This window comes from Hoplias malabaricus, chromosome 11 (assembly GCF_029633855.1).
Source record: "Hoplias malabaricus isolate fHopMal1 chromosome 11, fHopMal1.hap1, whole genome shotgun sequence".
NCBI lineage: Eukaryota > Metazoa > Chordata > Actinopteri > Characiformes > Erythrinidae > Hoplias > Hoplias malabaricus.
In genome coordinates this window covers 8713631-8735046 of record NC_089810.1, presented here as the reverse complement: position 1 = coordinate 8735046, position 21416 = coordinate 8713631, and the positions used below count along the sequence as shown (strand labels likewise).

Sequence of the window (21416 nt, the reverse complement as noted above, 5' to 3'; positions counted from 1 at the left end):
TGGGTGTTAAAAATGCTGATGACATGTCCTTTTTTTTGCCACTGAGGATGAGAAAAAGTACAGGCAAGAAATAGAGGGATTGGTGAAAAGGTGTGAAAGTTTGCATTTGTTACAGAAAAATCAAAGAACTATTACAGCTAATAATAATTAATGGAAAACATGTGCAAATAGTCAATTGTATTATGTTTTTAGGAGTCTAGATCTCATCCCACCTGCCAAGGTCTGTGGATATTAATTATTTTATCACAAGGGCACAGTGGTTCTCTTTTTTAAGGACATTAAAGATGGTATGAAGAATGAGGAATATTTATAGGTGCACTATAGGCACTTACTCTCTAATTGTTTGGTTTGGGAGATTGTATGGAAGGTTGTATCTATAGAACAAAGGATTACTGGGATAACCCCTCTCCAATAAATATTGTAGGGGACCATCACCTAACAAATGAGATCATTGTTCTCATACTTTTAGGAAGATTCTATATTTCACTTAAATCAAAAACAAGATTTTGCATTAGTGTTTATTGCAGTGCAGTGTGGGATTTAGACTAGGGGAACATGGGCAGCAGCCAAGTATGGCTTGTCAGTAGGACAGAGGTCCATAGACATTGTGGCCATTTGATTTCTTGTCTCAAAATGAGTCACTGGTGACACTCAAAATGTTTCTATGTGACATTTCAAATGCTTGTTGATAGCAGTAGCACAATCAAAATGGCTGCTGAGAGAATATATGTAGGTAGTAACATAAATATTGCCAATCATCCTCCTCAAATGGGATGCCTCAGGAGCAATTCATGTATCACCTCTAGCTGCGTCAGTCAGCAATGGAGTAAAGACACCTGATGGTTATTGGTGATAACTAAAGACACAGCTTCCAAATTCAAGCCCCTTGTTTTTTTTTTTTTTTGTTTTTTTTTTTACCTGTTCACTGCCTTGGGCTTCATAAATATATTAGGTCATTTTAGAGGAAAGGATGAGGAAACATCCTCATAATTGTATAAAATTTTTGGATTAAAATCATGTACATTGCCTTTATGGCAATATCTTAAAGTGCTGTACTGAAAATGGGTGGAATAACTTCAATAATAAGTTGCAGACAAACAAAGTAGATGGCAAAATGGCATACTTTTAATGTAATTTTACTAGGATTTCTTTTCTTTCCTTTCTTATATTGAAACTTTTTCAGTTTAACCTACCTGGTGTGCTTAGCTCATCATCAAGAAAAATAGTAACCAGGACACTGTTGTAAATCACCAAGACCAAAAATGAAGTTCCCCTCAAGGTGAACTTAGCTAAAAACAAAACATATGTGTAATATAAGAAATATTATGGTAACTAAAGGATTTGAAAAAAGGCTGTATTTTCAAATGAAGTGTCAACTATGTGTAACTGTTTTAGAATATTGTTCACATTTTACTGGGATTCCAGGTTGTTGGGAAATAAGTAATTCAGTAATCATGTACAGGTGCTGGTCATAATATTTCAATACCATGAAAAAGTTGATTTATTTCAGTACTTTCATTCAAAAAGTGAAGCTTGTATATTACACTCATTGATATTTATTTCTTTTATTGATGTTTATTTCTTTTAATTTGATGATTATAACATACAACTAATGAAAACCCCAAATTCAGTATCTCAGAAAATTAGAATATTGTGAAAATGTTCAATATTGAAGACACCTGGTGCCACACTCTAATCAGCAAATTAACTCAAAACACCTGCAAAGGCCTTTAAATGGTCTCTCAGTTTAGTTCTGTAGGCTCCACAATCATGGGGAAGACTGCTGACTTGACAGTTGTCCAAAAGACCACCATTGAGACCTTACACAAGCAGGGCAAGACACAAAAGGTAATTGTAAAGTGGCTGGCTGTTCACAGAGCTTTGTGTCCAAGCTCATTTATAGAGAGGCGAAGGGAAGGAAAAGGTGTGGTAGAAAAAAAAGCGTGCAAGCCCAAAACCCATTCAAAAATGTAGGGGAGATTCACTAAGACTGGACTGCAGCTGGAATCAGTGCTTAAAGAACCACCACACACAGATGTATGCAAGACATGGGTTTCAGCGTCGCATTCCTTGTGTCAAGCCACTCTTGAACAAGAGACAGTGTCAGGGGCGTCCTGCTTCCAAAGACGACTAGACTGCTGCTGAGTGGTCCAAAGTTATGTAAACTGATGAAAGTAAATTTTGCATTTCAGACTGATCGACTCCATGTCACACCGCATTGCTGTATGCAATGAATGAGTATAAAGTATAAAGTTTCACTTTTTGAATGGAATTATTGAAATAAATCAACTTTTTCATGATATTCTGATTTTAGGAACAGCACCTGTATGCTTACAAAAATGTTAGTAAAAATTACATTGAAGATATACTTAGTAGCAATTTTTAAACATTTACTTGAAAGGACAGAACCAATAAAACATATCACCACTGCTGAACATAACAGGGCTAATCCAAACTGGCCAAAAGAGTCTCCTTTAAACTGAGCAAACTGAACTACAGTAAAACAGAAAAGACAACATACATGTGTTAAACAGTTCTGACAGAGCAGAAATCTTCATTCAGTTGATTCTGGAACTAACTCAAACATAAAAGACTATATTTCCTGTGGATAATGTTATTATTTTTGTGATACATTGAATGCTTATCCATCTGGTTGTATATACTCAAATTTCCCTACTTTAAATTCGATTGTTCTTTCGAGAACATCAGCAACTAATTCTGTCATCTTCAGAAGAGTCAAACAAATGAACCATAAAAAAGAATTTTGTTTCATTAATTCTCCACCATGTTACAGTGAGTTTCAAAACAATTTACTAAGTATTCAAAATTTAGATCTGGATTTTATGCCAGGTTGGGGTGGTTGAAACAGAATAAAACATTTGTTTTTTAAGTAAAATGCAAAGAACAGCTCAAGGTATAAGGTTTATAAATAAACTTTAAAGTGTTATGTGTAATGTATTATTGTAAGTGAATATTCAATCATTCTCAACTCTTTTGTCATGTTGCGGTAACTGTTGTCATATTAAAAATTGTTTGTCATTTTATTCAACAAAAAATAACCTAAAAATGAAGCAGTTTGAAAACGACAAGTGGAGAGTTTACTGGGCGCTGCAATCGCTGCAGAAGACAGTGAAAGGTTTGTTCTGTTCTTGGTGATAATATTGTATTCAGAAGTATGTGAGAGTTTGGGTTTAGATGATTTACAGATGGGGATTTCAATGTTAGAGTTTGAGAACAGCGTATTAATACTTCACTTTTAGTTTTAGGGCTTTCTTTTTTTTTGACAATTGTCTAAAAGAGAATGTTTTAATAGTTTTGAATTACGATTTTACATTACCATTTAAAAACAAAAAAAATCATCCTTCAAAACAAGAAAAAGAACCACTGGAAGGAATCAAAATGAAAAAAAACAACAACAACCTACTGCTGAAGAAAATTTACAGGAGCAACCAAGACTCACTCAAAACAAGAAGCTCACTCAGAAACAGTGAATGAACAAAGATTCAAAAGTAGGGCCTTTCCTTCTCTGGGATTATGTTGCAGGCATATTTTATAATGTAGTAGTATTTTCTTCACAGATCACAAGAGCAAAAGAAATTTAAATGGCACCCTTTGGTGAATTCTCTTTTTATACTATATTTCAGATGTTTATCTCATATATTAATGGATTTAAAACATTTAGCAGCCTCAGTAATATTAAAAATAATACATCAGTTTTATATAGTGCTTTTCATACAACTCAAAAAAAGTTGTATAAAAAAAAAATCACTATGTCTTGTGAAATAACAGAACAAACAAATACCTTTAAACTGTACTGGGGTGTTGTGTTTACTTGAGTAAATAGCTGTGGCTAAGATGGAGGAATAAAGAGGAACACTCAGGGTCTTCACTGCTTTCTTGAGACATTCTGTAAATAACATATTTATATGTCTATAAACATATTTATATTCATTCGTTTATCCAATGCAACTGCTTCATCCTGGATTGCAGCAAATCTTTTTCGACTTTGAGGTTGTAAAATGAAAGATTGTTCCTTAAATTCAAAGATGTTCAAAGGCCTTCAGTGACACTGTAATGCTTTTAGGAATAAAAACATGTTAAAAAAATCCCAAAAAGTGACTTTACCTGTGAAGGAAAACATTCTTAATTTCCAGTACAATTGAAGGTAAGAAGGTTTTATTTAAGAAAAATTTAATAAATATCAATTTAATTTAAAAATTTTTTTTTAATTTGACAAGGTTAGGGGACCCCACTCTGCTCACCCAGGGTGCTCTTGGCTTTGGAGAATCAACTAGGTTTTTCAACGATGGTGACTAAAATTTTGAGTCTGAGTTTAGTCTTTTTTCAGGGGATTGGTGCAATGCACTCTGGCCTCAAAGGAGCAGAGAACAAGATAATTTCAGGCTGTCCAGTCTGCCTCACCCGCTCAAAAGAACGTGTCAACAGTGGGTAGTCCTACTTGATCCGCCCACACTGGGCAGAGATTAGATCACGCAAGTCAGAAAACTCTCCCAAATCACACTCAGAGAAAGAGACAGATGGTTTTTCGGCCAGGTTTAAAATGATAACATATCCTATGAAATGACTAAAGTTCTCAAGGATGGTGAAGAAAAGGTGTAAGCTTTAATTCCCGCCTTATTTTTGCCACCACGAATAAAAAGAATAAACATCTGAGCTGAACTCAAATAGCCAACAGAGGTCATTTTCTGGCCTAGCGTGGCTAGTCAAGTTGTGGGTGTGTCTATAGAAGTAACATGATACTGTTGATGGTTTGTTTTATTTCTTTATTTATTTAACTAATTATTTAATTAATGAAATTGAATTTCACAAAGTCAGGGGTCCCTAGGGGTCCCTGTGAAATTCAATTTCATTAAAAAAAAAAAAAAAAACAACACTCAGCAATATCACATGACTTCTGTATACACACCCACAATTTGACTAGGCACTCATTATATCTTCATTTCACAATTAGGCGCACGGAGGCAGCCTAATAATTTCACAAATGAAAAGCGTATTCACATTAATCATTAAATCAAAACAACAGTGAAATGACAATTATCACTCACATTTAAGGCTTAATTTAGGAACAGGTCCTAGTTATGAATTAGAGGTGGGAGAATCCAGTTCTGAGGACCGTATCTTAAACAGGTCGCTCTTATTGCTGAAGCACAAGACTGCACTTAAATTATTGGTGTGCGATTTTTTCTTGTACAGGAATCATAACTTCTGATCACAACTATTAATCAGAGGCCTTACTGTTGGGCGCCAATAAAATATATATATGTAGTGGAAATAGTATGCACACGTTGCAGTGGCATTAGCACTACATAGCGAAGTCAATGATAATTATTTATTATTTTATTAATAATTAATTAATTATTTAATTTTGCTAAGCTCCATGTTTGGGAGCCATTAACTAATATGTAGTGTCCTTACCTGTCTTAATTTTAGCTCAGACAAGTAGATCATCTTCACATATTATACAGCAGAATTAGCTAGACTTAACTATTATTAATGAATTATGCTCATTGACCCGCCGTGTGTTCTTGACTCTGAAATGGAATCTGAACTAGAAATTATAATTCCATACAAGAAAGGTGCACACACAAACAAATAACCAAGGATTGGTTTTTATCACACAACTGGTTTATTAATTGTAATATCAAATAATGAATATTGATTAGACATTCATATAATAAATGGATTACCACGATATATGAGGGAACAGGGAGATTAATATATGAGGGAATTTCTCTATGATAATTATTGCCCTAAGTTCTAAGAAAGGCTATTGTTTATCCTAGCAAGCTTTCAGTACCAACCCATGAGCCATGAAAGACATGAGACCATGTGACCTTACTTATCTGGAGATGGACAGGGAGCATGTTGCTGACAGTGCCTTCCGGCACGACTTCCTGGAGAATTGCAGACGTGGGCCTTGTAGGTTGCAGCCGCGGACGTTCCTTTTCTCCCGAGGCTTTCAGACGCAGCCGTTGGGGCTGGTGGCGTTCTGAAGGTCTCTATGGGGATTCTTCATTGTTGCTGATCTTCCGCCTTGTGAGAGACAGTCCAAGCAGGTCTCTCCTGAGGCCTCATCTCAGAAAGTCATTCTGAGGGGGCTTGCGGCCATTCTCTTCGTGGCGTTGTCGTCCTTTTGAGGGTCAGAGGTCTAAGGTTTCCTTCAGGCTCTGGGTGTGGCGTTGAAATTTCGCTAGGGTTAAACTATAGCTTTTCTTAATCTGTAGTTTCTATCTGGACCACGCTTTAAAGGCCCAAGACAGTTTAAGAAAGCCATGAGTCTGACGCCTGCAGAGTCATTTCAAAAACTCAGGTCATTTTATTCTTTAGCCTTGAAAAAGGCTAAAAGAGATAACGCTCCAAGTATCTGGAGCCTTGAAGTGAAGAGTCAAACAGCGGAGAAAAAGGGGAAGAAGCCTAAAAAGCCTGTGTCATTTGGCGCCACAGATTTTTAACTGTTTTAAGAGTTTTTTAAGAGTTTAGAAAACCCGCCCAGAATTCTTGATTCGTCCTCAATGAGGGAGAATTTGAGCTTTTCTTGCTCCTGATTGGCTGTTTCCTGTACATTGGGAGTGGCATCACATAGAATTTATGACACTTGACAAGACAAAGACTTGACCATCCCTGGTGAGTGAATATCCCAGGATTCTGAATCATACTTTGCAATATAAAAGATTATATGTTACACAAAGTAATATCATTAAGAAAAAGACAACCATGTTCTATATAATCATTAACCAACTAAACACATAGTATGTGACTACCTTGGTTCTACATAAATTCATATAAAACAAAAATGATTTTAAACACATGTAAATTAGTTCCACCTATTTTGATTGTCAAAACAGGATTAATCCCAAACAGTTGTGCACATATGTAACTTCAAATTGTTTTAAACCAATCGGAATTAAGGTTTGTGATTGTGTTTAACAATCTTTCAAAATGTGTGAGAGAATAGTTTTAATCAAATTTGAGTCTGTGTGTCTCTCTGCATTTTGCAGAGATTCTCCTCTTGAACCTGGGACCTTGGGTCGTAAACATCCTGGAGTGAGGTTTTATGAGCCTGCTCTGGATGCTAATTTCAAATTCCGATCTTGCTTGGTGTGTCTCTGAAGTGAGCTAAAGTTTGAGTATATCAAATCATCAGTATATCAATCTTCAGAAAGTCAAAATTTCTTATTAGAAATTAATACACATTCATCATATCCACTACACTCAGCAGGCCAAAAGTCACAATCAGAGTCCAGCAGGTGTTTGACAGGTGTTTGGTATGTCCTTGTCCTAATAGATTCTGAAGTATCACTACAATAGCCACTAGGGGGCACAATTCATATTTCACAACTTGAAAAGTAAACATATCTGATGCTGATTTGCAGTGTATGTAAATTAAACGTCATCCATGTTATACTCTGCACCCAGTCTGTTCACTTTGCAGATACAATTATGATAAAAAGAAATTCAAAGTATTTCCCAATCTGGTAGTTGTGTGAATATTGTTCTTTTCGAACTAGTCCCTGGATTTTCATCCAGTTACCAACAAATAAGTTATAATGCAAAGTTTATAAAGTTCAAGTAAATAATTAAAAGATTTATATTACTTTCAGACCCACTGTTGCTGAATATATATCAATGAATCCAAGTGCACAGAGCTCAGTGCACTCTCTGAACTCTAACTCAAATTTTTCCACATTCAAAAAAACTTTTTAGACTTCTGTATATCTATAATCTGAAGACAACATTCCAACATGTTCAAATGGGGGTGCTACAAGGGGACAATATTATTTTGCATAAGAGAGTTTGTTTTCAATTAAAGCGCCACCTAGATATGCAGTTGCACCAAAACCTAACCATGTCTCCGACCCCCATGAGGAATGTGTGTGAAATTTTTTAAAATTTGGGCAAAGCTTTTCTGAGTAAGAGATTTATTTGTGTGATTTTTGGAAATAAAGGTCCGCCCATGTCCCATGTGAAATGGGCAGAGCCCACAAGCCACTGTATTAAAATCCTAAGACTTTTCTGAAAACTATTAAATTTACTATTAAATCCTTTGGATTATCCTGAAGCCAAATGTGTCTTTACTGGGTTAAAATCCAGAGACCAGTTCATGCTCAAAAATGTGTGTCATATTGGAAGAATTGAACAGGGACAGATTAACCCTAATAAAACACTTAAAATGTTAGCTTGGAATCTTGCATCCCCTGACTCCATTTTGTTTTTTTCCTTTTTTTGGAGAAGTTCATTGATCAAATATGATGCAGTATATCCTTATATTTGACTGATGTTTGTATAGGAATGAAGTATTTGGTAAACAGAACACATTCAGAAGATTGTGGACTGGTTTGTGTACCTCATTTACAGTGTGCAAAAAGTTGTGTATTTTAATCAGGCGTAACGTCTGTTGTCCGATGATCCTTGGGAAGGCGACCACGATGGGGATGTATGATTAAGTGACATTCTGGCACTAGCACCCAATGGCATGCCCTGATTTGTACATTTTCCAAGTCAATCTGTGGCAACATCCCAAACCACACAACACAAATCATGGTCTGTCACAGGTGGGGGGTAAGGTCGGAAGGACAAGGTACAAGGAGAAGGGATGGAGGTAAGTGCAGGAGATTTTAATATAAGACAGTGAACTCAAACACGAAGACTAGGGAGCTAAATACAAAGGCTAGGGAGCTATATACAAAGACTAGGCTAAACGCTAAGGCTAAACACTAAACAAGGCTAAACAAAACTAATACAGAACAATGGGTCTAAACACTGAGTAAAGCTAAATACAGAGCAAGGCTAAACACAAGGCTTTAAACATAAAACAAGATATAACACAGCAAGACAGAGACATGAAGCACAGACCACAAACATATACAATGACCTACAACCAGGAATCACTGACAAGGACTATATCAAGACAAACAAGAAACACCTTGGAACTGATCAAGACGTGACACTAGAAACACAAGGGAAGGGTATCGCATGGCCTGGGAACAAGCAGGAAACAGACACAAGACACGGGGGAACATTCACATGACAAGAGGAGCACAAACAATAAACAATCCAAAACAGAAGACACTACAACACACTTATGAGTGCACAGCCTTTATAGGACTTTAAAGCAGATATTCATAAGCTACAACACAATAGCCTTAGGACATGCTCTGATTGATTACTTCACACTGTGGTCTCATCCTAAATCTTGCTTTTACACACTACAAACTCAATAATGCACACTTCTCTTGGGACAACACCATTGTACCCTATCTTTTAAAGATGTAATCCCCCAATTGTGACAGTTTCGCCTTATTCCAGTTGTTAAGATGTAAACAGTAATTTAGAGGGTTCTGTGTGAATGGTGCAGTGTAGAGAAATCCAGCAGGAAAACTTTACTGAGGAGGTGATAGGAACCAGGCATCTGGATGTTTACAGAGTAAATGTAGCTGATTTACAGAACAAACTGAGGTACAGTAGTGAACTGACACTTGAGTCACAGTTTACTGTGGGAATGACTTGTTGCACTCAAGTAAACCACTGGCGGTTTCAGACTGTACTTTACACATTCACTATTTATTCACACATTCATTATTTAACCAAAAAACACTGGGAAATGCCCAAACGAACACTTTGAGACACCACATGTGATCCTATATTTAGACCTGAATAAATATTAATGTGTATTTAATGTCCACATATGCATATGTTAAGTGTGTGCCATACATGGGATGACCCATTGTTCATAAATTTTGCCTATATAGGGGTTTTGTCTCTGTGAGAATGGGCTGTTGGGTAAGCTTTCCTGGAGGTAGCAAGACAGGCTGTCCTTACAAGTTATCTCTCTTTACCAGGACAGGAAATTAAGTAAACAAAGGCCATAACTTTAACTTATGTAGGCACAAACCAACCAACATAAGTGAGGAGTATAACACTGAAGGGGAGAGAGGACTACAAATATGGAGAGATGAATAGAGAGACGAATGGAATTGGCTGATTCTCTCCCAGCCCTTATTGTTGGCAAGATACTGTTCTTTTGAGAAATGTATTTAAAACTCTAGACAGTGTCTGGCAGAGATTCTTCTTCACAACACCCCGGAAAAAGGGACACAACAATATCAAATAAATAAAGTTGGAAAACTCAAACTCTTCTTGTGAAGGTTTACATTTAGAAAACCACCTCTGAGCCACAAACTGTATCCAGACGACTACTGTGACATAAAATTTGAGAAATGCATCTCTATGTTCAGGACTGCAAGGTTTTGAGGTGAGCTTGAAGTGACTAATTGGTGGTATGGGGACACAAAAAAATTATCATGGCTTAATAAGAATACTCTCACAGTAATTTTGCAGAGAGCATTACCACATCTCAATCTAGCTGTCACAGTTGAAGGAGGATGAGGAGGTGGACGTACACGCAAGGAAGATTTATTTAAACAAAACCAAGGCAAACGCAACAAACAGAAAACAAACAGGAGCAGGGAGGCAAGAAAACAAACTAGAACTCAGTGGAAAATAACTAGAACAGGAACATAACTGTGAACTGGTGGTAATGTGTAAGACAGCAGACAAAGAAACACATCTACACACACAAGAACTGACCAGGGAACACTGAAACAAAGGGACTATATATACACAGAGCACTGACAATGAACACCTGGGGACAATAACGAGAGGGCAGGACTACAAAGGAGACTCTGATGAGAGGGCGGAGCTAAGGCGGGACTAGGGCGGAGACAGGAAGAATAAACCGAGCCATGTGCTAATCTTTATCCTTTGCCAAAATAGTAATAATAATAATAATAATAAAACAATTTTTAACAACTAATGAAATTGAAATGCAAGTTTCCTAATTACACATTCAACTAAATAACAATAAGCTGATAAAGGTAACAAACTTTTCTTCTAATAATAAGTTCATGCATACTTTCACTTTTGCCATGCCATTGTGTACCTCAGTACGCCAAAGGTCCAGGAACTCCATTTCTCAGAATCCTCTGAGGAATCGCATGGACATGCCCAAAAGTGGGAGGTATAAACAGACAGAATTTAGCTGGGCCACTCCCCCTTTTTTAAAATTTCAACATTAAGTATTTATTGTATATATCTTTTTACGCTTTGTATTAGGGGTGTAAATAATAACCAATCTGAATTGGATATCCGGTTTTGACTTAAATAATGCGAATACATCGGTACACAGACCCCTGAATCTGTCAATTTATAGCATGAACCGACCGATGGCTGGTTTGGTGTTGCTAATGTGCTTCTCTGGCTGCATCTCTCTCTCTCTCTCTGATTAACTCTTGCAATACTCATCAGTCATGTCTGAAAGACAAGATTGTCTGACACTATCGACAATGCTCCACCGAGCTTAAAATCTAAACCTTGAAAGGAATTTGGTTTTCACAACAGAAAACTAGACAAAACCGTTGCTCTTTGCAAAGAATGCAAAGTTGCATTGAAGAACACCGGTAGTACAACCAGCCTCAACACTCCCTTGCTGAGCATTCATTCATTCATTCATTCATTCATTCACTATCTGTAACCACTTATCCAATTCAGGGTCGCGGTGGGTCCAGAGCCTACCTGGAATCATTGGGCGCAAGGCGGGAATACACCCTGGAGGGGGCGCCAGTCCTTCACAGGGCAACACACACACATTCACTCACACACTCACACCTATGGGTCACCAATTCACATGTGTTTATGGACTGTGGGAGGAAACCGGAGAACCCAGAGGAAACCCACGCGGACACAGGGAGAACACACCAACTCCTCACAGACAGTCACCCGGAGTGGGAATCGAACCCACAACCTCCAGGCCCCTGGAGCTGCGTGACTGCGACACTACCTTTTGGAGGTCAAGCCATCCAATCAGAAATTACCTTTGACATTTGAAGATTGGCTGAATCTGAGGCACTATGTGATGGCTGTATATGTGGAGTGAGCGCGCAGGTCACAGACATCGCGCGCGCAGAAACCTTCTTGCTCGCTCAAAAATATCCACGTGCACGCAGAAACCTTCTTGCTCGCTCGAAATATCCGGGCTTGTGTGCAGAATTGTGGCACAAAAATAATGCCATATGGGTGAGTCAGCGCAGAGCAGGTGCGAGTGCTCCTCCCCCCTACATCTGTCTTTTGCTTTGGCACCTGGTGTGGTGAAGACTAGCGGTATCGGTATCTGAATCGGCGATACTGGCCCTTTATTTACTTGGTATCGGATCGATACCAAAACTCCCGGTATCGCCCACCTCTATTGCAGACTGAATGAGAAAGCGCAAGCCCATGAATCATGTACCTTTTCTTAAAGAGACAGCACAGATTTTTTTTTTTACCACTTCAAAACACACAAAATAAAGTACATACCAAATGTCATAAATCATAAACAAATTTACCTGATGCAGATTTATATAAAATAAATGAACAAAAATAAAATTTTATATTTGCTACACAAGCAAAAACACAACCTTAGTATTAACTCATGTTGAATCTGTGGTCATGTTGAAAAAGGCATCCTTTGGGAAAATTAAAAATGTCTCTCTTGAATCTTTTGTAAGTCGCTTTGGATAAAAGCGTCTGCCAAATGCATAAATGTAAATGTAAATGTAAATAATGTAAAAGGATCATGTCCTTTAAACAAGAAAGTACCATATTATTTCACACCCTATTATAGTAAACTGAATCGTATCAAAATCGTACTAAATCGAATCGAACCGAATCAGTCCAATTTAATATATATCTTTTCTGAATCGTATCGTATCACATGTAATGAGATACATTTCAGATAATCATTTATTGAAGAGATGCACACCCCTAACTTATATTCATGCCATGAGGGAGTAGTGCAAATGTCAACACTCAGCAGCCTGATTTGTTACAGAATCCATTTGTTTGTCTTCTTTGCAGCCAGTGTTCTCTCAGCAGGCTTCTCCAACAAGTTTTAAAGTTTTAAAGAGCTGATATTCTTCCTGTCCAACTTTTTAATTGTCCAGCTTTCACACATAGAAAGAGCCAGAGTAAAGACCACAATCTTAACAATTCTGATCTTTATTTGGAGAGACACGTCATTACATTTGAAAATCTTTTCCAGCTCCTTCATTCTTGCTGTGTCGAGTGCCAGTCTGTGTCATATGCGCTGACTTATGGATCCTTTGATGTCAATAATCCAAAGAGGCAAAAACTTTCAACCATTTCCAAAACTTTTTTTTTATCAGCTTTGAATATGTGTTCTTTACTGCAACCATGATTTTGTCTTCTTCAAATTGAGCTGAAGTCCCATCTTTACACTGTGGTCTTAAACCTTTCCTAAGAAGGGTCTCCAAGTCCTCCTGAATTATTTTTGCAATGACTGTTGTGCCCTGGTCAGCATGGTGGTGCAGCAGGTAGTGTCACAGTCACACAGGACCTGGAGGTAGAGTCCCACTCCGGGTGACTGTCTGTGAGGTGTGTTCTCCGTATGTCCTTGTGGGTTTTCCTCCGGGTGGTTCAGTTTCCTCTCATGGTCCAAAAACACACGCCGGTAGGTGGATTGGTGACTTAAAAATGTCTGTAGGTGTGAATATGTGAGTGTGTTGCCCTGTGAAGGACTGGCGCCCCCTCCAGGGTGTATTCCTGAATTGTGCACCATGATTCCAGGTAAGCTCTGGACCCACCGCGACCCTGAACTAGATAAGTATAACCTGTTAACAGTGCCTCTGTGGATTAGCTGTAAGATAGTATCTGTAGAGAGTTAATTTAAAATTAACAAACACATCAGCAGACTTTCTGTGTGTCCTTCTGTCGTTTTAGTTAAAACTGTCATAGTCAGATCTGCCGGAGTCATTAGCCACACTCTGGAAATGTTCACATTCTCTGCTTTACATTGGGCATCATCTGGTTTCCTCCCAAAGTCCAAAAACATGGAGGGTAGCTGAATTGGCTTCTCTAATAACTGTCCTGGTGTGTGAGTGAATGAGTGTGTATGTGAATGAATATCTGTCTGTATGTGTGAGTGAATGTGTGTGTGCCCAGATATGGATTGGCGCTCTATCCTGGGTTAAACCCTAGTGCCCGGTGCAGTCCTCCAGGTGGACGGTCATTCCTGGTCAAGAGTACGCAGTGCGTGTTTGGCTGCCGCTTCTCACCAGTGTGTGTGTGTGTGTGGATTGAGTGTTCTGAGCATTCTGAGCAGTGTGGATTGTAAAGCGTCCATGGGTGTCTAGAAAGGCGCTATATAAGTGTAAAGATACATTCACCCAAACAGAACAAAACTGACTCCATCCCTCTATCGTTTCCTGAGTAAATGACCGCCCACCTGTCCGGCTGGATATTGATGGATGACTGATTGTTGAGCTCCTGATCCACGCTTCAGACCAGCTGCCCATGCTCCAGCCACCACCAATTGCCTTGGAGCTGCCTACCCTACATTGAAGTTTTCATGGACTCCTAACTACTATTACCAGTAGATTGACCAGAGTAGGATAGGTCGCCCATGTGAGCCTTGGTTCCTCCCAAGGTATCTTCCTCAGCTTGGAGGGAGTTTTTCCTTTCCACTGTCATCCTTGCCTCAGAGTAAACAAGACACACAACACTTAGAGAAAAAGAAAAAAAAAAAAAAAAAAAAAACCCTCCACATCCATAATACCTTTAATCAAGAAACATTTTCTGTTTTACATAAACACAAACAGGCCAAACCATCTCTCTACCTTTTTCCAAGTAAATGACTACCCACCTGTCTGGCTGGACACTGATGGATGACTGAGGATTCTGAGATTCTGAGGATCTGGCAACCCGTTTGGCTGTTCCTGTACCCATTTAAAAGAAGCTGTTTTGATCACTTTGGTTTTCCTGTTACTTGTTTCTACTGTTATTTCTGTACTTATTTCTGTTTTTACTACTTACTAACTATCAATAGATCTATTTTATAGATTGTCACTGCAGGATTATTTATTACAGAGGCACTAAAACTGCCACCAGCTCCTGTAGTACCGTTTCTGGTGTAAGTTCTTAAAATCAAACAAAAGCGGTAAGTACCTGCAATACCATGGCTACTACTGGCTGTTTTGCCTGCTCAGAGTGTGGCATGTTTAGTTTAACCCCTTTTTCCACCTCTAGCGATAATGATAGTGGTTGTGTCAGCTAGTTCTGTCAGCTAGCTCTCTGGTGGATAAAGTGGACCAGCTAGAAGTGCGCATCCAGAGCTTATTATTATCAAGGGATAAACAGCGAGATTCAGTGCTAGCAACTCCGGGAGAGTAAGCACCCCCTCGACTAGAGCCCTCACAGCAGGGTGAATGGGTGATGTCTCGGTGGCATAGCTGGAAAGCTAAGGCTGATGCTAACGCTGAGGCCAAAGCCAGCCCACCAGGACACCATGCTCAGGCAAGGGTGCTGCCTTACTTTCTTACAGCGTAGCACATAGTCTTTTAGTTAGTCAGCAGAGTAGTGTAAACAGCTGCTGACAATCCAGAGCCGGGACCAGGCCGCAGACAGACAGGCTAAACCGACCGTCTGCGAACTGTCTTGAGGCGTCACTTAGGTTCAACTGTATTGAGACTGTCTTTCCCCCAAATTAAATGTAAAAGTAGAAAAACAAAATCAGCCTGTTTCAGCAACCTAATAAATATTAAATCATACACATATGATAGCAGCAACACCTCAGAACTAAAATTTGGGTTACTCAACATAAGATCGCTAAACTCAAAAGCAGTCATCATAACACAGAAATGTGGGTTAGACCAAATGAATATTCAGCAGTAAATGAAGCCACTCCCTAGACTATAATTATGTACATAGCCCAAGATTATCAGGCAAAGGAGGTGGAGTATGTGTAATTTACCAAAATACCCTAGAAATTAGTCTTAAACAACGTGAAACCTTGTTGATTTATACAGTTGGATAACATCTCTAGTCTGTTGAATTCAAGTGAAAGGATTGAGTAAAAAGAAATCCACATTCACTGATCACACTATTCACAGATTTATTTCTCTTTATTTAACAAAGTAACTTAGAAGTTTAAACAAAAACTGCACAGTGTTATGGGCATAGTCTGTGTAGTTGCTGTGTTTTTTAATGAAGTGATTCTAACTGAACTAATTCAATCTGACAAAGCTCTGCACTGGGAGCATCTTCATAGGAGACTCTTTACTGTGAAGACCGAAGAACGGCAGAAGGGTCTCAGTGAATGTGAGTGTGAAAGTGTGTAAATGTGTGTTAGTGAGAGGATCAGAGAATGAAAGTTTTCCTCCGTCCCAGTCCAGCTTCACTCTGACCCTCTGGACCTTATGTGATACTGAGAGGAGAGTGTGTGTGTATGGCGTTGACCGAACCCTGTATTCACCAATGCAATAGCCTACACACCACAGTCCACTCCTGGAGAATATGTTTCCCTTCCTCTGAATCGACTCTATCATCACTCCCACCTCCCAGATCGTATTGTCTCCAATGTCAACATCCCAGCAGTGTGTTCCTGAGTTAAACCCCTCAGAGCCCAGGACACACCAATATTCATCTAATCTCTCTGGAAGATCAGGGAGCTGCTGTTTCTCACTGTGTCTCACACTGGTCAGATCATCAGACACAGTGAGAACAGGATGAGCAGTGTTGGGGTCCAGAGTCACAGGAGCTAGAGATAAAACAAGCACACACACACACAACACATACACAATCAGAAAACCATACACACAAACATACACGCAACCACATATTCATGCACAGACACACAAATACATGAGCACACACAAATACACACACGAAACCAGCCCATTTACCTAAATACACACAAACACACACACAGTGAAACTCACTAAAGTGGATGATCTTCTGCATCTTCTCCCAGACGGTGAACTTCAGGTTGCTCAGATGGTTGCTCACATGGAGCAGTGCTCCTGAAAGCCTCTCTGGATCCTGCAGTGTGCACTGAGCTCTGGAAGAACATTCAGGAGTCAGTGCTGCTGTGGCTTTGAGTTCAGAACCACAGAAAAGAGAGAGACAGGAGACACAGCACTCACCTCTCCAGAGTGGACTTGTACTTCTGTAAAACAATGAGGTCAGTGTGGGTCACTGTGGTCATTTTAATCAGAAAGAAATAGAGAATAACGTCTGTGGACAAACCCTGACTAAAGTGTCCTCACCTGTAAGAAGGAGATGTCCTCAGCGCTCATCTGCTCTTCTATGGCTCTGACTGTGACTGAAAGAGATGAGATCTCTCGGCTGATCTTCTCAATCTTCTCCTTCATCCTCTGACTCTTCTGCTCCTCTTCCTCCCTCAGTGCAGTGATCCTGGCTGCCTCTTCATCTCTGAGAAACTGGTGGAGCTCCTCAAACTCCTCCTTAATCTGCCTCTCTGTGAGCCGAGCCTGAGTCTGGAGTCATGGAGGAGATGGAGTGAGAGAGGATCGATGATGTGCTGATGTTGACCGTCGTAATCTCTGTAGTGTTTCATTCTCACCTTTATATGTTCTGCAGTCTGATCCCAGTTCACTTTACACTCTTTAAACAGATCAAGTTTCTCCTGCAGGGGCTTCAGCGCAGACTTGAGTTCCTCCTGAAATACATCAACACACACACAAACTGGATACAATTTCGTTAATTTTTCTAGTTCTTTAGTATGAAAGTTGATGGAAATTGTCACGGTTTGTACTTGAGTGGCTACTATTCTTTGGTCCCAGATGGGAGCATTTTGATTGGGTTGCTTCAAATCTTTTAAAATTAGTTGTGAGAATGTGAACCAAATGAACTCAAGGTTGGTGGAAAAGGACTATCAGACCCCCTTCCCACACAATATCATGCACCAACATTTGTAGTAGACAAAAAAATAATTATAATCTGTCCTTAGTACTGTGGAATAGTCACAGTAATGCACTAGTGGTCTGTGATGTAAAGTGAGATATTGGCTCTAGTGACTTATATTCACTTCATGCCTACGACCACAGTACACAAGCACCAATATCTCACATTATAGCACTCAGTCTCATGTATTATTTAAGCAATAGAACATGAGAGGGTGTTTTAACAGAACTGTAATGCAGATCAAGAATGAGCCTATTATTTTACAATAACACACCACCTTGAGTTTTGTGTTGCTTTATACAACATAAATAAAAGTATGAAATAAATATCAAAAAGCTATGAAAGCTGTGTTAAAACTGTTTATAAAATGTATGAATCCTTCCACCAAAGTATAGTTCCTCAACAAGAAGCTTGTTGCTACATTACAGTAACAAACTCTACTGCACTGCACTCACTTCAGCTCACTAACACCTCATTATACTGTCACTAACACTACACTATCACCTCACTACACTACCACTAACCCCTCACTGCACTATCACTAATGCCTCACTACACTATCAATAATGCCTCAATATAGTATCACTAATGCCTCACTACAATATCACTAATCCCTCAATACAGTATCACTAACACCTCACTACACTATCACTAACTACAGTATCACTAACACCTCACTTCACTATCATTATCCCCTCAATACAGTATCACTAACACCTGACTACAATACCTCACTACACTATCACTAACATCTCACTACACTATCACGAACACCTCAATACATTATCACTAACACCTCACTACCCCATCACTAACACCTAATTACACTATCGCTAACACTTCACTACATCATAAGTAACTCCTCAATACACTTTCACTAACCCCTCTCTATGCTAACTCTAACATCTCACTAAACTATCACTAACACTTCACTACACCATCATTAACACCTCATTATACTATCACTAACATCTCACTACATCATCACTAACACCTCTCTACACTAACATTAACACCTCACTACATCATCACTAACACCTCACTACATAATCACTAACACCTCAGTACAATTTCACTAATCCCTCTCTAAGCTAACACTAACATCTCACTACACTATCACTAACACCTCACTACATCATCACTAACACCTCTCTACACTAATATTAACACCCAGTGGCGGATGCTGGTCTTTCAAGGAGGGGAAGCTCAATTTCGGCCTACATCATAAAATGTGTCGGTTTGTTTATACGTAAATTCTACCCTCCGTTCCTTTTTAAGAAAATGATCTTTGACCCTGTCGTACCAACAAGGCGTCTTTTCCAGGGACTTGACTAGTGTCCTCTCAATGGCCAGCAGAGCTTGGCTGCTTAAACGGCCTTGGTGAAGTGTGTCCACCTGTGCTCCCACGGATCTTTAAACCAAAGGATTGCTGATTCGCTCATTTCGCTGTCAATCAAAAAGGGATTCAGCCTCAGACAGATCATCCAATCGTCATGCAGAAGCTGAGCGTCCGGGCCAGCCAAGGCCAGCCCACTGCCCCATAGACCCCCAGAGACGCTGAGCGTCCGATGGGCGGGACAAAGCCCAGCATTTATCCAATGACTCGTCTCGTTTCGCTGCTTCGCTATTGAACTCTTAAAGCACTGAAGCTGCAGGAATGATTGAGAGGAAAGCCACATCTTTACCAGTGATAAGAAGCTGATTCTGAACAAAAATTGAGCGCGTTGTAGTGCATATTTATTCAGTGACATGTACACACAACAGTATATATTTGATCACTTATTTTTTTACATTTTAGGGGAAGCTGAGCGTCCCTTGCAGTCTTAGAGCAATCGCCGCTGTTAACACCTCACTACACCATCACTAACACCTCACTACACCATCACTTACACCTCATTACACTATCACTAACACCTCAGTACACTCTCACTAACCTCTCTCTACACTACCACTAACACCTCACTACAGTATCACTAACACCTCACTCTACTATCACTAACACCTCACTGCACAGTGGTTTTAACCAACCAAACAGTACATTATATTTCTAATATAATACTATCCATATTGAACCATGTACACAATTTGAACCCACAATTGTGACTTACATGTAAAATTAGTGCACTATTTAGAGAATGCGTTTTTTTTTTACCTGTCTTCCCTCTTCAGTCATTTAGTTTTGTTTTACTTTCTTAGTTCATAGTTTTTTGCTTCTGATTTTTCAGACTAAGGATAATACTTCATTATATTTTTTCACCTAAAAGTACACTGATTATGGTCTTATTTTGTAATTGTCTTGAAAATAAATTCTTTACTGCCAGTCACTGCCCTCAGTCTATATTTAAAAAAAAATATCTTAAACTTAAAATTTTATATCCCTGAAAACGGGTATAATGTTATGTGAATTTAATCAGTATTATTATTCTTGAAGTAAACTGAGGACAGTTAATTGTTGTGAAAAAACGATAATTTATCTTCAGCATAAAGACAGTGGTTAGCAATGGCTCTGTGGAGTGATATAGTGATTGTATAATAACCATGCTCTTATTGCGAAATATCAGCATGGTTAAAACCCTTCTCAACAATTCAGTGAGAGGAAGACCAGAACTAACTGTTGTATAATGCTTAATAATTCTCACATTCTCATGAACCATAACCTGACTTTTCATTTTTAAATCTATTCATGTACACAGTGTGTTTACCTTGCGGTCTGTAATCGCTTCTTCCACAGGGCAGAACTTGTGGTTGGTGTGTTTTCTTGAAGTCTGACACACACCACACACTGGCTGCTGATCGTCCAGACAGAAGAGTTTGAGTTTCTCACTGTGCAGGCTGCAGAGTGTTTCAGACCCTGCTGCAGCACTCTGACTTCTCACCTGTAAATAACTCTCACACAGGTTCTTTAAAGACAAGTTTAGAGGAGGCTGAAGTAGTGAAGATCTTCTTCTACAAACGGGACACTCTCTGGATCCTTTGGCTTCCCAGAACCTCTGCAGACAGGCTTTACACACACTGTGACTACAGTTCAGAACAACAGGATCCTTGAAGATATCACAGCACACAGGACACGAGAGATCCTCCTCTGAGAAAGGTTTAGAAGCCATTTTCTTCAGCTGTGATTCTTTCTAGTCAGAATTCTCACTCACTTTCAGTTCTGTGGAAATAACCCCACTCTGAGTTCAGATGAGTTAGAGGTTAAACAGGAGTCCTTCCATCTGCAGTTACTCACAAGTTTGTTTCAGAACTGAAAATGTGCCTCAGAATTCTCCATAAAACTCTTTATAAAACTCGACTTACCTGAGCACAGTCAAGTCTGTCTGTACAGGTTGGGAGACGCCTTACACTCAGCACTTCCACAGTAGGAGGAGCTTTACACAAGGAAGATCATAACTGTCTTCTGCTCACATTCATCTCACACACAACAGGAAACACAGGATTTTCATCGGGGTTGATTACTAACACATTATTATAGCTGCAATGTTAATTCAACCACATTGAATAAAAATTTATTTTGAATATATGTAGCAGTGAATTTAATGATAGATTATATATTTATTGTTTATTCCATTGTTTCATAAATTCTCAGTCTGCAGTTTGTCTGTCACTCTGGGCCTGTGCAGTTGTTTTGACCAAAAGTGGGA

General features: G+C 39.1%; 1 protein-coding gene across 2 annotated transcripts; it reads right to left on the bottom strand.

Annotated features, from left to right (window-relative positions):
• Positions 1 to 16017: 16017 nt before the first annotated feature.
• On the bottom strand, positions 16018 to 21280 carry LOC136709882 (E3 ubiquitin-protein ligase TRIM39-like). Of its 2 annotated transcripts, XM_066685439.1 has the most exons (8): positions 21073 to 21280; positions 20652 to 20929; positions 20478 to 20564; positions 17435 to 17530; positions 17118 to 17348; positions 16995 to 17017; positions 16791 to 16909; positions 16018 to 16609 (listed from the first exon to the last, which is right to left on the bottom strand). In XM_066685439.1, exons 2-8 carry the CDS (start codon positions 20877 to 20879, stop codon positions 16077 to 16079), a joined length of 1317 nt encoding a protein of 438 aa, XP_066541536.1. In that variant the 5' UTR covers positions 20880 to 20929; positions 21073 to 21280; the 3' UTR covers positions 16018 to 16076. The 2 variants fall into 2 exon arrangements, with proteins under 2 accessions (XP_066541536.1, XP_066541534.1); XM_066685437.1 differs by having other exon boundaries at positions 20478 to 20929; positions 21073 to 21279.
• Positions 21281 to 21416: the final 136 nt, after the last annotated feature.